The sequence below is a fragment of the Molothrus ater genome, chromosome 3 (genome assembly GCF_012460135.2).
Source record: "Molothrus ater isolate BHLD 08-10-18 breed brown headed cowbird chromosome 3, BPBGC_Mater_1.1, whole genome shotgun sequence".
Lineage (NCBI taxonomy): Eukaryota > Metazoa > Chordata > Aves > Passeriformes > Icteridae > Molothrus > Molothrus ater.
The window spans coordinates 41,300,665-41,318,276 of record NC_050480.2 but is presented as its reverse complement, the minus strand read 5'-3'; the positions used below and the strand labels follow the sequence as shown (position 1 = coordinate 41,318,276).

Genomic DNA, 17,612 nt, shown 5'->3' with positions numbered 1-17,612 from the left:
CTGCAAAGCCTCAAAATACTAAATTGATGGGTTGTGTGCACCCATACCTTGCATTCTGTTGTGCCCTTGCTTCCCTAGCCTGTGTAGTTTTCAGGTTTGTGCTTGAATCTGATCACCAAATCAAGTCCTTCATCTCCAAAGGAATGGTAAACAGTCATCACAAATGTCATCACTGAGGAGAAGAGAGTCTTTTGGTGATGCTTACTGGCAAGATACATTTTGATATTGAGCATGAACACCCAGAGCAGAATACAACACCATATGACTGAAATTCTGCACTCAGAACAGTTCTTTGCCCTGAAGAAATGCCTATCTCCCTATTTCACAGAATCACAGAATGTGCCCAGTTGGATCAAGTCCAACCTCTAGTCCTGCCCAGCATCATCCCCAAGAGTCACACCATGTGCCTGAGAGCATTGTCCAAACTCTCCTTGAACTCTGCCAGGCCTGGTGCTGAGTATTTGTATTTGTAGTTTTTAGAGGTATAGGACACAGTAGGTGCAATTGCTACAGCTGATGTCCTGCCTGCACTCTGATTTCAGATGTGTTAGTGAGTTTTAAGCTGTGTACTACCAGAGCTGCTACCCAGGCAAGGAGCAGCACCCAGTACAGCACCACAGTCAGTAACTGGTTTCGATTCCTTACCTGAACAAATATTCCAGACTCTAAGATCGAGGGGTTTTAATACAATAAAGGTACTTTCCCAGTTGGCACAAGCAAAACCAAACATTAGACCCATTAGACCTTAATTTCGTAGTAAGATAAATTTAAGATAAATAAATTTAGGCTGGTGAGCACTCAGATAGAATACCCTGCCAGCTGCCCCTGTCTGTTACAGACAACTTTTCAACTCATCATGTGTTGTCTCAATGCCATACTTCAAGGTAAAAACTGTAGGCTAAACTTAATGCCTCATCACCAACCTAGGGCTCCAAAACAGTACAAGCCACAATGCTCTACAAGAATCAGTTTCAAGAACATACTCTTTAACAAAGGAACTTCTGTGTTCTGCACCAGCTTCACATTTGTGGTGGGCACTGCTGAAACACAGTGTACCCATCAGCCTGGCTATGGGTGAGAAAGGTCTGGGTGTCAGCTGCAAGGTTTAGGAAAGCAATGAAAGCAAGGTCCTAATTCAGCAGGGATGCACAAAGACACTTGGCTGGTTTGTAGCCATTTTCAGTTTTCTGAGCTGATTTCAGCCCACAGACCATATCTATTGTTTTGACACTATCCAAGCACTATGGTAGCTTCAGCCAAACTTCCTGACCCCCTGTGCTGTCATGGAGCAGCAAGGGGGGCCTGCTGCACAAAGGAAGGCAAGCCAGCAGTGGAGGGGCAATGTAGGGCAGTGACCTCACTGCTGAGGCTGCAGTCCTACAGCACCTGAAGAGCAGCAGAGCAGGTCTGATGGTGTAACCAGTGTCACACAACAGTCCTGTGATCACTGGACAAGTCCATGGGGATGAGGGATGTCCATGTCACACAGGGAGGTCAAATCATCGAGGCGAAGGCAGAATCAGAGAGGCACGGTGCTGGATTCCTACAAAGTAGATTAGGCAAGCACCAAGGACAAGGACCTGGGCTTAAACACTGCTCTTGAGTTAAGAGTCTTGTGAGATTCCCAGGAGGCTTCCCACAGCTCTCTCACACAGATCCTCCTCACTGACCAGCTGGATCCAAGGGCACCCAGCTGTAGGCAGTCAAACCCCTTTGAGGACCAGGAGGAGAGCATGGCAGTGCCTTCAGGATGCAGGCATGGAACTGTCAGTCACCTCTGCACCAGGGACATGGGGAAACTCTGGTGCCTGACACAGTCACCATCACTGAGCCCCGTCCTGAGCAGCCTCAGGATGACCTGCACTGAGGAGCTGCCAGGCCATCCATCAGTGTGTACCCATGAGGGCAGCCTCACCAGACTCAGAACCTCATGGCATTCCTGTGCTCCCAAGCACTATAGCAGAAACATACCAAGGTTTCTGCATATTTACTGGGCTGACCATGCTTCTATAGAACCCAAAGATACTCTCTAGGAGAAAGAGGCTCTGCACCACAGAGGACTGTCCCATCAAACTTCCAAGTGAAGGAGCATATACTAGCCTGCCTGCCAGTTTAGCTGCCAATGGGGAGTCAGTGTTTAAATGTGAGCATGTAAACTTTTGATTTTCCTCCCCAGCATTTAAATAAAGATCACCTTTGCAATATAATACCACATGCTGGAGTATCCTTATACTTTTGCTCAGACAGCATGGCACAAAAAGATCTGTAGAGCTTTAGGATGGCTGTTCCCCTCCATCTCAGCACAGCACTTGCTAAGATAGCAGAACAAATAAAATTGTAGTCTCCTGTTTTATAAAAGAGGCACAAACCATATATCTTGATAATTGCAGTGTCACAGCATTGTAAGATTAACTCATTGTTTCAGGGTTTTCTTCAGTCCAGATTCAGATTCCCAGTGTGATGGTGTCACAAATGAACAAAGCAATTTGAGAGGAACGATACATGAAGAGGAAAGCTGATAGATGTGCTCCTGTCAGTCATTCTCTCACAATGGCCATGCCACAGTTTCTGCTGAGTCACTGTTGACAAAGTTATTGATGTTATGGAATGTTCTCTGGATCCCCTTCCATAAGGGGAACACATAAGGCTATTAAATCAATCCACAATTTCAGTGAATATTTGATGAAAGGCAGCTACCCAGAGCACAGGCTAGAGAAGACTAAGCAGTACAGAAGAACAAGAATGCTTTCTTCACTTCTTTGAAGTGTTCCTTCACTTCAAATCCATGTCTGTTTGTCCTCTATTCTGTAACCATTCAAAACAACCCTATGGTCCACATATTAAACTAGAACAATATGATTTCCTTCTAGTGTCCGTAAGCTTTGTGGTATTGTGAACAATTCAAAATTCAGTGAGACAGGAAAACAGCACCTCTATGTTTCAGCTTCATGCTTCTGCTTTCCCTCCACTATTCCTGGTGGGAAAAAAATCTTTTGGCTTGGAAATAATAATAAGCAGCTTCTCCTTATGGTCTAACATTAGGAAGAAAAACAACCTCATAGAGACGTTATCAATTCTTCAGTAATCAGGGTAATTATTACCAACAATTCATACCACAGCTAGCACAGCAAAACTCCCACTCTGACTGTATTTAACTTTGTTTATTGAGGATAACAGACATCTTTTCTCATATCAAAGCCTGAAGAAGGAATTACTAACAAATTCTGGCACAGAATCACATTCTTTTAAAATACATTATTATACATCATGAGATCCCTGAAACCAGAGAAGTCTCCATAAAATTCAGACCACATTATTTCAAAAGGTTTGTAGGGGAGGGATAAAAATGATAGCAAAAACATGATAGTACAATTACAGTCAGTGGAAAATCAATTGAAAAAGGAAGCAGGAATACCCCTATGATGACAGCGCATTTCCTGAAACACAAATCAAAACACCGTGTTGTGTGAAATGGTGTTGGCTCATACTTTTAATAAAACTAGAAATCCTTATTGCTTTTTATTTTGGATTGCTGCTATGTACAGAGTATGAAAAATATATTTATTCATTATACAAGTAGAGCATGATAGATTCCTTCCTCAGTTGAAAAAATTATAAAAAGTTCCTTAACTAAAAGTATCAAATGTAAAAGCAATTTTTTTCCTTTGTAAAAAAGTGTTACATTTTACAAGAAAGTCACATTGTTTCACTGGCAGATGATGCTTACAACAGTGATGTCATGTTTCAAACTTTTCAGGGTTTCAGAAACAATGGTATAACCCTTAAAACACAGATATAATCCACAATCAAGACATAAACCACAATACAGTGTAGACATGACACATTATTCATGGTGAGGAAAGTATTGTAATATAAACAACTATTACAAAAATATGCAAAAATTATAGCTTAAGTCTTACATTTACACTCAGGAATTTCTCACAATGTTATAAAAAACAATTCAGACTTTCCCTTGTCAAATGGACAAAACAGCGTAGCTATACTGGGATGCTACCGTGCCTCAGGTAGCTATAACTTAAGTTTTGGTGATTCTGGTCTCATAACAAGCTTAGACCTTACATGATAAGTCACTAACAAGCTGAACAGCCTCAGATTTGTGTGATTTTCTCCACAGTCACACTGTCCAGTTATTCTGCACAGTTCACAAAAACCAGGTAAAAGCCTGAATAAACAAAAATTTTCCCAGTGGCAACTATTCCACCATCCCATTTGCCACTTGTAGACATGAATTCTTTACCGAGGAGGATGGTCATGCCTTCTCCCATGTGGATGTCCTGATCTTCTACCTGGAGAGAGTAAGAGAGGAATTAAATACATTCAGTGAACATTAAAGCAGAAAAACAAGGGCTTATTAGGATAGCATGCAAGAAAAGTTACAATTATACATATCTTAAAAAAATACATGTCCCTGCCCAGTTGGTGTGTAATTGTGGCTAGTATTCCGAGATCCCGGAGGATAAAGTGCATGGTGGCTCTTTTTAAAACTCTTGGGTGACTGTAACTTTTAAGCCTACTCAAGTTAATGGGTTGGGATAGTGAATCTCATCTGTGACTGGTAGATCTGACTGTATGAATTCAGGTAAGGATAATATGCTGTTTAGAACCAGACATAAGCTATATTTACAAATATTTTCATACTGGTTTAAGTGTGCCTGTGCACCATACTGCTTTAGTTAGAGAGCTCTATTAGCAAAGCAGCCCCACAATGTAAATTAAATCTTTTCTCAGCACTGAAGTTCCACCAGGTCCCATCTGCATTACAGTTGTACCAAAATCCTAATAATCAGAAGCATGGTTGAAAGCAACACCAGTGTGGAAGACTTGACTAAGTATCTTGCAAACGAGAGGCTGCTTGTATTATCAGCAGTTATGTGTTTTACAGTGTGCTAAGACTGAAGTGAATGTACCCTTTTGATGCAATTACATTCTGTGAAGAAATGGATAATTAACAGTGATTTCCATAGTTCTTAATGCTCAGTTTATTTTTAGGTTCTTAGAGAATGAGTTAACATTGTGATGTATGAGTGGTCTTAACTTCTAATTAATGAGGTTTGTCTACCAATAGGGTATATGGGCTGTGGTGTGGTGTTGCAGCCACAAACCTAAAATCCATAAATTATGAAACAAGAAATATTAAGGGGAAATCTACCTTCCTGAGGCTTAGATGTCCTGCTCTGAGTAACACAGATGTGCTTTTATCCATTTGTAACAGACAGCCAAGAAATTTATGGAGAGAAGTTAAATGAATAAAATCAAACAAAAAACCCCCAAACCTTCCCAAAATGCAAAAAAAGCCACAACTGAATTCCCTGCGCTCAAAATACAGCTAGAGGATGAGGTGCTTATTACAGCAGCTGGGTACAGCAGCTACTACTGGCCATATAATGAAGGATGCCTGAGTCCAGTTCTTGCTCTGCCTGAGGGGATTCCAGCCATCCTCTAAGAGAAATGCCACTGCTTCTCAGGTTGATGCTTTTTTGGAGTCACTCTTTACTCCACTGGTGAAGCTGAGACATTGTCACAGAATTCTTAAACATCAACTGATAAGAGAGAGCAAAGGCTGCCTAATCATTATATGCACTCCTGATAGAGAAGATATGGGTCCCATGGTTACTGTTCCATTACTTTTTACTATATTTAATCCAATGATTTATATATTATATGGAGCCATATGATTTATCTATTATAAGGAGCCATAACAGTGTACCATGGAAAGGTACATAGAGGATGGGATAGACAGATATCAGTATTATTACTAGGGAGTTTTATCACATAAGCTACCATGAACAGAAAATGGCTGTTTTTTCTTTCTCTCTCTTTGCTGAGACACTCATATAACAGACAACAGCTACATAGAGAAGTAACCCAAATACCTGTGCTAATATTAGCAAACTTAATAGAAGAATTTTGCCAAAATGAGTCATGTTGGCAGATCACTTTAAAAGGAGCTCTAAAACATTGAAGGGCTCTTTTATAAGGACAGATGTATTTTTCCAATAAACCTGTTTCACTTATAACACAGGCAATTTAACTGCAGTTATGGGATCATGTTTTAAGAGTGTCCTGAGGGTAAGAAATAGGTATAGTGTAGAAGAAGCCAAGATGTTTAAATAATGCTACTGAAAGACATTTATAACACAGCAGCACGGTTACTGTGGAACATACTTTGTGGAATACACCTAGCCATAAAATCTCTGGAGCTGGTCAGAGATTATCTAACTCCTGAATATCAGGGTTCTTCAGATGATCAAGAATGGGTAACAATGACCAGTTTGGGTTTTGCATATGGTCAGCGTACATACTCTATATTTTAGCTTTATATTTTACATAGAGGATCAAATAATATTATTTGTGAATCAAATGATATTATCTTACTCTGAAGCATTCAAAAGTGGCAGCTGAAACACATTTAAGACTTCACTGTATCTATTTATTATTTATCTTTCCTAATCACATCAGTGATCTTATTTGAAAACCTCACCTGGAAATATGAAAGAAATTCAGGTTCTGCAGACTTAATAAAATAATTGATGTTTTTTAAATACCTCTCTTCCATTTGCTTATTTTCTTTCATCTACGTGTATGTGCTTCAACTCACAGTAACGAGGAAGTAAAACTGAATTAAGTCAGCTCAACAGTGTTATCCACTGTGGTGTTTCACTGAAATGTGTGTTCTTTTCAAGAAGTGAGACTGGTGAATGATTTAAGATTAATGCCAAGGCAAGACAAAACTTGCATTTGTATCACTTAGGCAGTGACCTGGAAGCAGGGACCCTGATCTAGAAAACCACTTAAGAATGTGTTTAACTTTATTCATATGCTTGAGGGTTTTGTTGAAGTATGAACAAAGATCTACAGCTAAAGACTTCAGACACATTTCTGTGCAGCTGTGCCAATTTGTTTTAGAACAATTACAATTTTAAACACAGTTCAGCTGAGACCAAGCTTGAAAATTACAAATACCACATGAAAGCTTATTTCCCAGAACACTGTGAGTAGAAGATGACTGCAGATTACAGTGCTACACTCCACCTCACCCTGCAGAGTTGGTTTTTGCAAGAGGCAATACACAACTGTGTAACTGATGCTGATGCCTTGTGAAAGCTGACCTAGAACAGAGGCTAGACAGAGTTAAAGAATGAAGTAGGTATTTATTAAAAGGCCTCAATGGATACACCTTGGGCAGTATAAGAGCCTAGCCAGGGCTACACCCAAGAAGAACCAAAATGGTCACAAAAATGGATGACCGGTCATGAGGTCTCACATTTTTGTAAGTTTTGGAGTTAATTGTCCAATTACAGCTTTAGGTTATGAAGTCCCATCCTTCTTGTTTTTCCTCTTCAGTCCACATTGTTTATGCTCTGGGCCCAAAACAAGTATAGATTGTCCTTGGTCCCTAGCTGGAAAAGGACTTGTTCTGTCTACCTACTCTGTGAAGAGAGCTTACCAAGCCTTAAGGTGAAGCTCAGAACTACACACTAAAGCAGCACAGAATCTGAAAAATATAAAAGCTAAAACTTAAAGCATCAGTGCAAGTTTTGTTGCTGACTGCTGTAGGGTTACTGCCCACATAAACATGAACTGCAGGTAGACACAGAGCTGATATACTGGTGATAGGGACAATTCCAAACCCACAAACATGCACCCATTTTTTACCTTGGGATTGCTGATGTCTTTGTGTGAACTCCCTCATCTGGTTGTGATACGGAGAAACAACATGACTTCTGTGTGGCTGTTGGAACCTGGGATTATAATCTCCTTGTTCTCTTCCTGAAAAACAGTAGTCACTAAGCAACTCTGACAATATGTAAGATTAAATGGAGAAAAAGAGAGACAGTGTATTCTTTTTTTAGGAAACAGAGTATTTCTTAGTTAGAGTATTTGTGCCAAAATACTCAAGCACAATTATGATCTTTCCAAGCTAAAGTCAGCCTAACAAGCATGGTTCTTGCCCTCATTTCCATCTATGCACATCATGATTACAAGCTGTTAACAAGTGTATTTAGAAACCAGATCAAAATTTTATGACACAGATTTGGAGACTGCAGTCATTAAAACAAACAGAAATCCCTCTCCAAATTGGAATCACAAATCATAATTAAAATGGTTAAATATAGCTCTCAAGGAAAAGCAGATGCTACCAAGGTCTGGTATTATAAATCACCAACAGATATCCTCAATTTTGAGTGTCCAGCATGAGCTTGTTGTAGAGACACATCAGAAGTACTGCTGCCACATAATACAAAGTACTGAATTAGCAGAAAACAGTTCTGTCTGTTGTAATTTGCTCAAGAAATTCTGAAGGGGCAATTTTTATTCTCACAGACATTATAACTGATCAGGTATTAAGCAGGTAATAAATATAATATGAGCACAAACACTGAGATTCAGTGTAAATTATTTCAAAGTCTTGAAGCTTCAACATTCAGGCTGATATGTGATTGATTTAAAAAAACCTTTTAGATGTTTTTTACCCTGAAAGTCAGGTAACTCAGGTAGGGAAAACAATTCTGAAAACTGAGTTCTTTAGCAAACTGTGCCATAAAGTTGGGGGAAATAGCAAGATCTTAAGCAAGAAAGCAGAGTTTTTCAAATTGCCCAAAAGCCCTCTTCTATTTTGAAATATGTCAGCAAATGCAATAAGAAGTATTTCATCTTCAATGCCTCATTCCGACCTTCAGCTATCAATGTTAAATAGCTCCCCTGAGGGATTGAAAGAAAAAGCTAGGCCCTTAATTTCTCATATAAAAATATCTTTAGTCACTGAATAAATAGTGATGTTTCTGTCAATTAATGATACTTATTGCATATATCTCACTAGCTATGTACCTAGATGGAAATATTATTCTATAAAAACTTGGGTAATCAAATTCACATAAATTGCTAAAAAGAGTAAATACTTTCTTAGATCTTTTCATTGCTTCTTGGAGAAAGGAGTTCAAATTTACTTAGCTTGATGGATTGCCTATGTAATTGCTGCTGCTGTTGAAGGATAATTTAGCTCATCTATATATTAACTTTACTGAGAAAATTCACACAATGCCAACCTGTGTTAAATCCATTCCCTCTTGGTCTGCTCTGTATTGTTCTGTTCTTTGCCATGCAAATCTTGCAAATGAGAGACTTCAGATTCTGGAAGGGTGTGTACAAAGACTCCTGCAGAAAACACAGTTAAAAATCAATTACTCTTCTGCTCTTCTTTCTTCAGGTGTAGCACAAATCAAACACAGACACAACAACTCTAAGACTTAGCCACACTTGTGCACGCATGAAGCTGGTAGATCTGGTTCACACTTTAACAGGAAATAAAGTTTGAACATTTAATATTAAATGTGGATACCTGGAAAAGTGAGTAGGGGTGCAGAGGAAATGCTTTCCCCTTTCTCAGTGAAGTAGTTTTTCCTTCTCTGCTCACATCTGCAAATCCCTTGCTGTCCTGTCCTATTCTATGACCTTGCACCTGCAGATCCCCTTAACTAGACTTCCATCTGCAATACCTCAGGCAGAGATGGTTAAAGCCTCCAGATAAGGACTGATGAACTCATGGAGAATATACCAGTTAGAATCAGTCTCTTAATCTCATACATTAGAAACAGAACTTACCCAACAGTAATACATCTGCCCCAACTCCTGACTGATAAAACATAACTCAGTCTAAAAAGAAATGGGGGAATTAAATTCAAATGTTTACCTTGTGGTGCGATAAAAAAATAATCTACTGTCAAAAGGACAAGCTGAAGCTACTTAAGGATGCAATATTGAGAGATGTGATACATCCTTGACTTTCTCTGTTTTCTGAGCTCTGAAAAAGTGACAGATCTTAGAATGTATTTTTTTTTCGGATTGATACTGGGCATGTGGGATTTGCTACACAATGAAGAGAATTAGGAAAAGAGAGATTTTAGAATAATATCATAATTTATTATTTTCATAAAACTGAACTGATTTTTACAGGATGACATTTCCTTTTGAAGATGACAGGATAAGGTAAAAAAATCTAATAGGTAGCAAGGCTGCAGTAACTAGAGAGGTTTCTTAAATTAGAGTCTGACTCCCTGAATGAACCCTGCTGAGAACTTCCCTAACTTCCCTAATACATTTCTTGAGTTAACAAACATCTTTAGAGAGACTTAACTAAAACCCACAGATTTTTTAAAATTTTGTTTACCACACAAACTGTGTCCAGCCTGTGAAGAGCACAGAGAAAAACCTTTCATTTTATTCCTGGGAGAATAAACTCAGAATGTATGGAGGTTGGATGAAAAGCGAAATCAGAAAAGAACAAAACATCAATTATGCCGACCCCATGATGTAATTTGGTTCTAATTTTAAAAAATTGACCATGAACATACTCATTAGTGAGAAGCACAATAAAAAGGCTAATAAAGTGATAATATCATTGCCTCACTTCTTTATGAGACTATTATAGCCAATTTTCTGTGTGGATAAACAAACTAATATGATTACAGTTTTGAAAAACAGAACTAGCATAATATGAGCTTAGCATAATTTTGTAAAAAAACAAGATGGCTCTATTTTTATTCTTATCAGAAGCTGTCCATTTTTTTATCTTTAACAGCTGTTAGGCTACAAAGAGCTGAGCTACACAAAAACTTGCCCACAAAAATATCAACTGTATTTAGTGTACACATTTTCTTCTTTTGGTATAAGAACCAAAAGGAAGGTAGGAAGCAAACCCTAAGATGCTCAAAATTTTTTTGCACATGTAAATATTTAACCAGGATTGTATTTCCACTGTAATTGTCAGAAACCTATTAACTGTATTTAAGCCTATCAGATTCAAAACAACACTGATTCTGAGATTGCCTCAAGTCCCTGAAGTAATGCAACTGTCCAGATAATAGAGAAAGGACCCTAGAACTTAGGAGACAAGCACTGAACAACCAAAAGAATAACTTTTTCATATAATTTTTCTTTTCCATAACAAACATACCATATAGAATAACTTCTTTTCTGAATACAGTACTGTCATTATCACCAGATTAGATTTGTGGTGCTCAAGGTTAGATTGTTAACAAACAAGTGCTGAAAGATCTTGGCTTCCAGCAGTACATTAAGCTCTGCCAGGAACTAGGTACCATTTTTATTTTTTGAAGCTGAACTTATAATAAGAGGAAAAACCAATCACATATACTTGTTCTCTTGCCAGTGTTCCCAACTAAACTGGCATCTCTTGGCAATTCTCCCCAGAACAGATTCTTGCCTCAAACTGATAAGCTGAAAGCTATTTTATTAGTCTGGGTACATATCTCTGCCATATATGTACCATAAAATTGTACCTAAAAAAGAAAAAGGTATTTAAACTACTCTGAAAGTTCACATAGCTAGAGTATTTTTCCTCACAACAGAACAGTTTATCTGGGGCTTGTTTAAAACAGAGCATCAGGCTTTTAAAAACCCTAACCTAGATATTTCAGTTGACCAAGGATATTTCTAACTCAATTCTAGGAAAGTAAGATCTTTCTTCATCTTCGTTATAAAACAGAATAAAATAGAACTCCAACACTAACACAAGATTTTAAAATGTTAGGTAAAACATACTACATGACACATTTAAAAATATCTGTATCAATTAATATAAAAGTTGTACAGATTTAAATTTTTATTGTCAAAGTTTTCCACTAACCTGGATTCTAACCAAGAGGAAAACAAGTATCAATTTCATTTTGGATTCTTTAACATTTTCCCATTTATTCTTTAAACCCTCTATTGTTTTGTAAAAGTCCTGCATGAAATCCTGGATGAACCAAAATCTACTGAAATCAACAGACCAATTAATAGGAACCACAGGATTTGGATAGAGGTTATGGTCCTAATCATATGATTGAACACATATGGAAAGGATTATTCTCCTCCTTCATGCTAAAAACATGTTCATTCCACCCACCCACAAGAGCTGCACTCCTCACTCCAGACCAGCATGGGATGCAGCTGGACACAAAATCAGATAAGATAGCCAGTTATACAAAAATAACTGGCACTGATGCATAAGATTAAAATTAATCAAAACTGAAATATTTTTTCTCTTTAATTAATTTAAGCTCAAGTGATACATTCAGTAGCAGGTAAAAGAATTTCAAAGGTAAGATTTTCAAAAGTAGTTAAGTGGTATAGGCTTTTCAGACACATTAATTGAGAAAGACACATTAATTGAAGGTCTTTAGAGCTACCTTCCCAGATGGGTACAGATCTACCCAAGCATCTCTCCACATATTCTGTGCTGGTGGGGCACAAGGCAGGTCAGGTTTGAGGCTTCCCCAGTGCAACAGCACAGTCTGGCACTGAGCCCAGCAGACCCTACCGGTGAGCCTGGCCATGCTGCCCCTGAGCAGCGCACAGTGCTCAGCAGCACCTCCCTGCCCAGACAGGTCTGAAATCACACTGCTCTTTTGGTAAGACAGCATGCAAATCTTGTAAAGCTCCAGATTTGTAAGATAAAGTGGAACTGAGAACCAAATAAGGACTTAAAGCTACAGGAAGGTACTTGGGGAGATTCGAAAAGAAATACCCATATTTACCTATTCTAAAAGATTGTACCTTCTGATTTGAAGTTCCTCTTTGAATTTGCCAAACCTTCATCTCAAAATTTAGGTTCCTTAATGCCTTTAAAAATATCACTCTTAAACATTTGATTTTTTAAAGGTGTTCTTAATATGTTGCTTAAAATCTTATGGGAGAAAGATCTCATTAATATCTCAGTACTAGAAAACTATTGTGGGCATTTTCATTTTTGAAATTGACAACTATTTTCCTTCTATTATTTTCTGAGTAGTGGGAACAAAATCAAAGGTAAAATTACAGCTCCCTTCATAAGTTCAGTATTTCTACTTTTTTTTTTTAATTTTGTTTTGTAGAGAGAATGAAAAAGGAATGAGAGAGAGAGAAGAAAAATACAAAGAAAAGGGGGAAAGTGTAAACATGAATACAAAACAATCAACAAAACAGACAGGTACATTTTTACAAAGAATGCAGAACTAAAAGGAAGTGATTACTTACATTGCCTTCCAAAAGTTCTTCCACAGAGCAACCTTGGTGTGCCTTCTGGTATTTTTCTTGAAAAAGTTTTCCATCAAACACTACCCAAGGCATCAGATCATCCATCCTGAACGGAAAGCCACAGGCACTGTTGGCCATGAGCAACGTTGTAAGGCCACGGATAAGGACAGCACCCAGGTGTACAGCCCTGGGGTCTACCTGTGCAAGCTGGGAACACACACACACACACACAGGAAACATGAGCCATCTTATATGGTGTCTGTACCACCATAGAAACACGCAAGCAGCAGAGAAAATTATCAGCTGTCCCCATGTTGTGACAGTGATGGCCCTCTACTCCACATCAGAATTTGTCTGAGGGTTCTGTATCTAGTTTTATTCAATAAAGTGGAAGAAGTGAAGTTTAACAAATACAGTATCTCATTCAAGTTTTTAAGACAAATCATTCAAAATGTAAATGGAAAGACAAAATAAATGGCCCCACAGTATTTTTCAAGCATTAGCAGCTCTGCAGGGAAAAAAGTTCTGTTTGTGGAATGCAAAACATGAACTGGTCAGTGATCCACTGACCTTCCAGAGTTTGCTTACCCTGGAAATGTTACAGTGTTTAGACATCATTTAAATTGCAGCATTTGACAGAACAAAGTTTATTTTGTATCCTAGCTTTTATTTTAAACACTCCAGAATTTCCTTTGACTGTAATCTGAAAGTCAAATTATTTCACTTCAACCTGGATGTCTCCAGAAGAAATACTGGAATTGTGTGACCTCATTTAGAAAATGCAAAACGAGAAGCTCAACAAGACAATTAAAACTCACAGCCAAGATAAACTCCATGTGTGAATTTAACATCCTGTTGTGGCAGAGGACAGCAAAATATAAAAAACCTTGAATCCAGTATGGGGAAAACTCTGACTTTAAGCATTGTTAAAACAGTACAAAGCTCTCAGTGGGCAATGCCTTTTCCAGTCTGTTCCACAGCAGTCTGTTAGGATCAGGAGAGATCATAACAGTGCGGCCATCCATGCTGTAATCCCTGGTAGCTGGTGTACCCTTAGGGTATAAATTATAACAGAAATGGAGTATCTGGTATGGATATATTCAGGAATGGAGTACCCAAAACAGTCCAGAACAGAAAGGGCAAAAAGTGACTCAAATTGTCCTAGCCCTAGCTCCTGCAGAGGTGTGAACTATTTGTCTGAAATGCAATGGAAAGGGTTGGCCATTATTACTACATCTTACACCTTGAAAGATCTCCAAAAGACTTAAAGGTATGAACATACAGCACCAGTGCCTTATGTTTTAAAAAATGACAAGCAAAATCAGTGAAATGTAGTACTAATGAATCAGGATTTTTCCTTCCTAAGGTCCACATAACAAAATCAGGAAACCTTTGCCGGCAAAGAAGAGCTACAAAGCTTCTTCCAAGAATGAAAATCATAAATCGTTTGGAGAATAGAGCCAGACCCTGGTGAAGGAATTAATTTTTCTGCACTATTACACAATGAGCTGAGTTCTGTTGCAAAATTTGACTAGGTGAAGCTGACCTCTGTGATGGGGCTCTCCCCAGCCACAGACAAGGGGCAGTAGGGTTCTGTTAAGCTGACTTGAAGATACGAGGTGCATCTCCATGAGCTGCTTTCTGCAAAATGCAAAAGCAAAAGAGGACTCAGATACGAAGTTGCAGGCAGGGAGATGCCAGGCAGGGAGGTTCAGAGCCCTCTGGGAAGAACTTATTCTGTCTCTAGCGATTCCTGGAAAGGCATCAGGCTCACCACCAGGGCACTGACCCAACAGGACAGTCAGTAGCTGAAATTCATCCAGTGCAGACAACTGGCGACAACCACTGGCATCCAGACAAATGCAGACAACACAAGCTAATTTCACAGAACTGTAGGATGGTTTAGGTTGAAAGGGACCTTAAAGTTCATCTTTTTAGTTCATCTAGTTTCAAGCTCCTGCCATCAGCAGGGACACCTCCCACTAGAATTTGAGCAGTCATTTAGAAAATGAAAGATCCATATTTTTCTGATCATGACACTTCATATTAGAGTAAGGAATCTCTCTCCTGCCCTCCCTTTAAAATAAATGTACTTTCAGTAGGGGATAAGGCCATTGAGTTTCAGGAAGTTATTGCCTCCAGATGTCAGCTACCATTTTGCCAGCTGAGACTAGTAACTACATGCACACTCATAACTTTCTTGCTCTGGCAAGTAAAGCAGGGGTTTGCAAACTGTTTAACAATGCTGAAGGGTACTTGAAAGAGGAATGTGGTTTAAATGAACCAGTATTTGAACTAAAGTAAACTGCTAGAGTGCACACAGTCACTTAGCATGTTGCAGCTGAGATTCTCACATTGCATTTACTAGATTGTTTCTGAACACCAGATCAAACCTGAAGATCTGCTAAGGAAGTGTGTTCACATCATTTACAATCCTAGCTGTGCTCTTTTCAGTTAAACTTGAGACACAGTGACCAAAAAGATAAAATAATGTTGCTGGTGACAGGCTCTATGGTTAGAAGACTTCATTGTCTAGGGATATCAGCCCAGGACTTTCCTAAAGCGATTTAGTATTGGGGGGTGGAGGGTTTGTGTGTGTGTGTGAGGGATATCAGGTAAGGCTTGGTGTTTTAATGGAAATTAGTATGAGGAAGACCAATGCTAGAGCTATCAACAGTGATTTCTTTATTTTAAGAGGATAGGAAATACATTGACTAAAGGACAGTTTCTATTTTCCATGTCTGGCAATGAAAACCAAAGAAAGTGAAAGCACAGTGAGCCTATAACAATGAGGCTGTGCACATGGCAAACCACAGAGTGGCCTTGCCATGGGAATGCTCACAACTGCTTGGTGTCTGCAATGTTAAGATGTCATGATGAGAAGTGGAAAATTCCAAAAGAAAATAAGTCTTGTCTTGCAGGGCATTACACCCTAGAGATTACTTCCTTTTGGAAATTGTGTCCACTCTTTTTACCATTTCTATAAACTCAGGACCCCAGTGAACCACATGAGATGCAGCCCTGTGATCTCACTGCTGCTACTCCTACCACCAGCTGATGACATTTGTGTGAGAGAAACAGGGACTGTGAGAGAACTGCTCCTCCTGCACCAGCTACCTCTGCTCTGGGCCTGCTGCTGAGCCTACCAATGGCAGGTCCCCACCCTCCCAGCACTTGGGGAAAAAGAGAACTTTTTCCTGTTTGAAGACTCAGAACTCAAAAGTTCCCAGTCCCCTAGCATCATTGCAGCAGAGGTTACTGATATCAGAGGCTTGATCTGAACTGGGTAAGCTACTTGAAAAGAGCAAGAGAAGTGCTACAGCATCCACAACACTATGCATAAAGTTTTTTTCTAACAATTTCAGAAATCTCTTTGCTAGAAGACTTATATCACTGAGTTCAGGCCAATCTCTGTGGCTGTGTGCATGTGCACTGGTGACAGAAAGAGGCTTGGCAGAGTGGAAGGTGTTTGCTCACAGCAGCACTTTGCAAGTCTAGACCGAGACTGCACATCCTGCTGAACAGTTTTCACTTACAGGAAGAGAAAATACATGGATCTTGTATATGAAAGGCAAATTTCCAGTTCAAATTTCATCTAATGAAATAATAATTTAATAATAATCAGGATGTAAAAATACCTTTATGTTTAAGGAAACAGTAGTAGTCCTCTGACTCTTCTTTGTAGATTCATAAGGGATTTTTTGATAGAGGTCTAAACCTTGTACTATGCATTTTTAAAGCTGCTCAAACTATTTTCAGGAGCATACAAAAAAAAACCCAAAACATTTGTCCCTCAACTAATTGGAGTTTAAAAGCTTCAAATTCCATCAAAATGATAAATAGGTTCTATGACAGTTGAAAAGTGAGGGTGAGTATCTGAACATGCCAGATGTCAGCAGATACAGCAAAGCCATCACACCATCTGAATTTCTTGAAACCAAGGAGAAAATATATGATGACAATTTCACAGTTCTTTACTTGTGCTATTTTACATGTCCTCTGTATCTCAATGCACTAAATACAACATTTAATTTAAAATGTGCTCCTTTAGTAGGATTTTCAACAACATTCTGGGCATGCCCCTTTTCAATGTAAAAAGTCTGTATTAATAATTGTTACTTAGGTTAGAGTTTACTTTTTTCCTGTTCTGTTGCTTTCTTCCTGTGGTGAAGTTGAATACATAAGACATGACTATGGCTAACATTTTGACATAGAAATTTTAAAAGAAAAAGCTTTAAAATTACATAATACATTTCTCCACTCCTCCCTTCCCCACCTTCCTCACCCCCCTATAAAAGAACATACCTGTTTTTGTGATGAAAGGGAAAACATAACATACAAGGACAGTTAAAATTAATCAATTCAACAATAGTTACAAATCAATATAATTTGTCCCATGCAATTAACTGCTGGAATTCAAGTGGTAGTGATCAAAATCTGTGTACTTGTCTGGTTTAACCAGCTCCTTTTAGATCCATTTGAACTCAGTTGGTATATCATCAGTATTGCTGCTTCTTACATTAACTCTCCTAGCAGCCACCTGTATCTATAAATGACCAAATATTTAACCATAG

At 38.6% G+C, this 17,612-nt stretch overlaps 1 protein-coding gene across 1 annotated transcript in view; it reads right to left on the bottom strand.

Moving 5' to 3' along the window:
- Positions 1-3,146: 3,146 nt before the first annotated feature.
- Positions 3,147-17,612, bottom strand: part of FAM120B (family with sequence similarity 120B) — a 47,893-nt gene continuing 33,427 nt past the window's right edge. Inside the window, exons 7-10 of the mRNA XM_036381148.2 lie at positions 13,039-13,245; positions 9,069-9,177; positions 7,678-7,791; positions 3,147-4,307 (exon numbers count right to left, since the gene is read on the bottom strand). Of these exons, the coding sequence (XP_036237041.1) occupies positions 4,255-4,307; positions 7,678-7,791; positions 9,069-9,177; positions 13,039-13,245 (483 nt within the window). The 3' untranslated portion in view covers positions 3,147-4,254. The remainder of the gene's footprint in view (positions 4,308-7,677; positions 7,792-9,068; positions 9,178-13,038; positions 13,246-17,612) is intronic.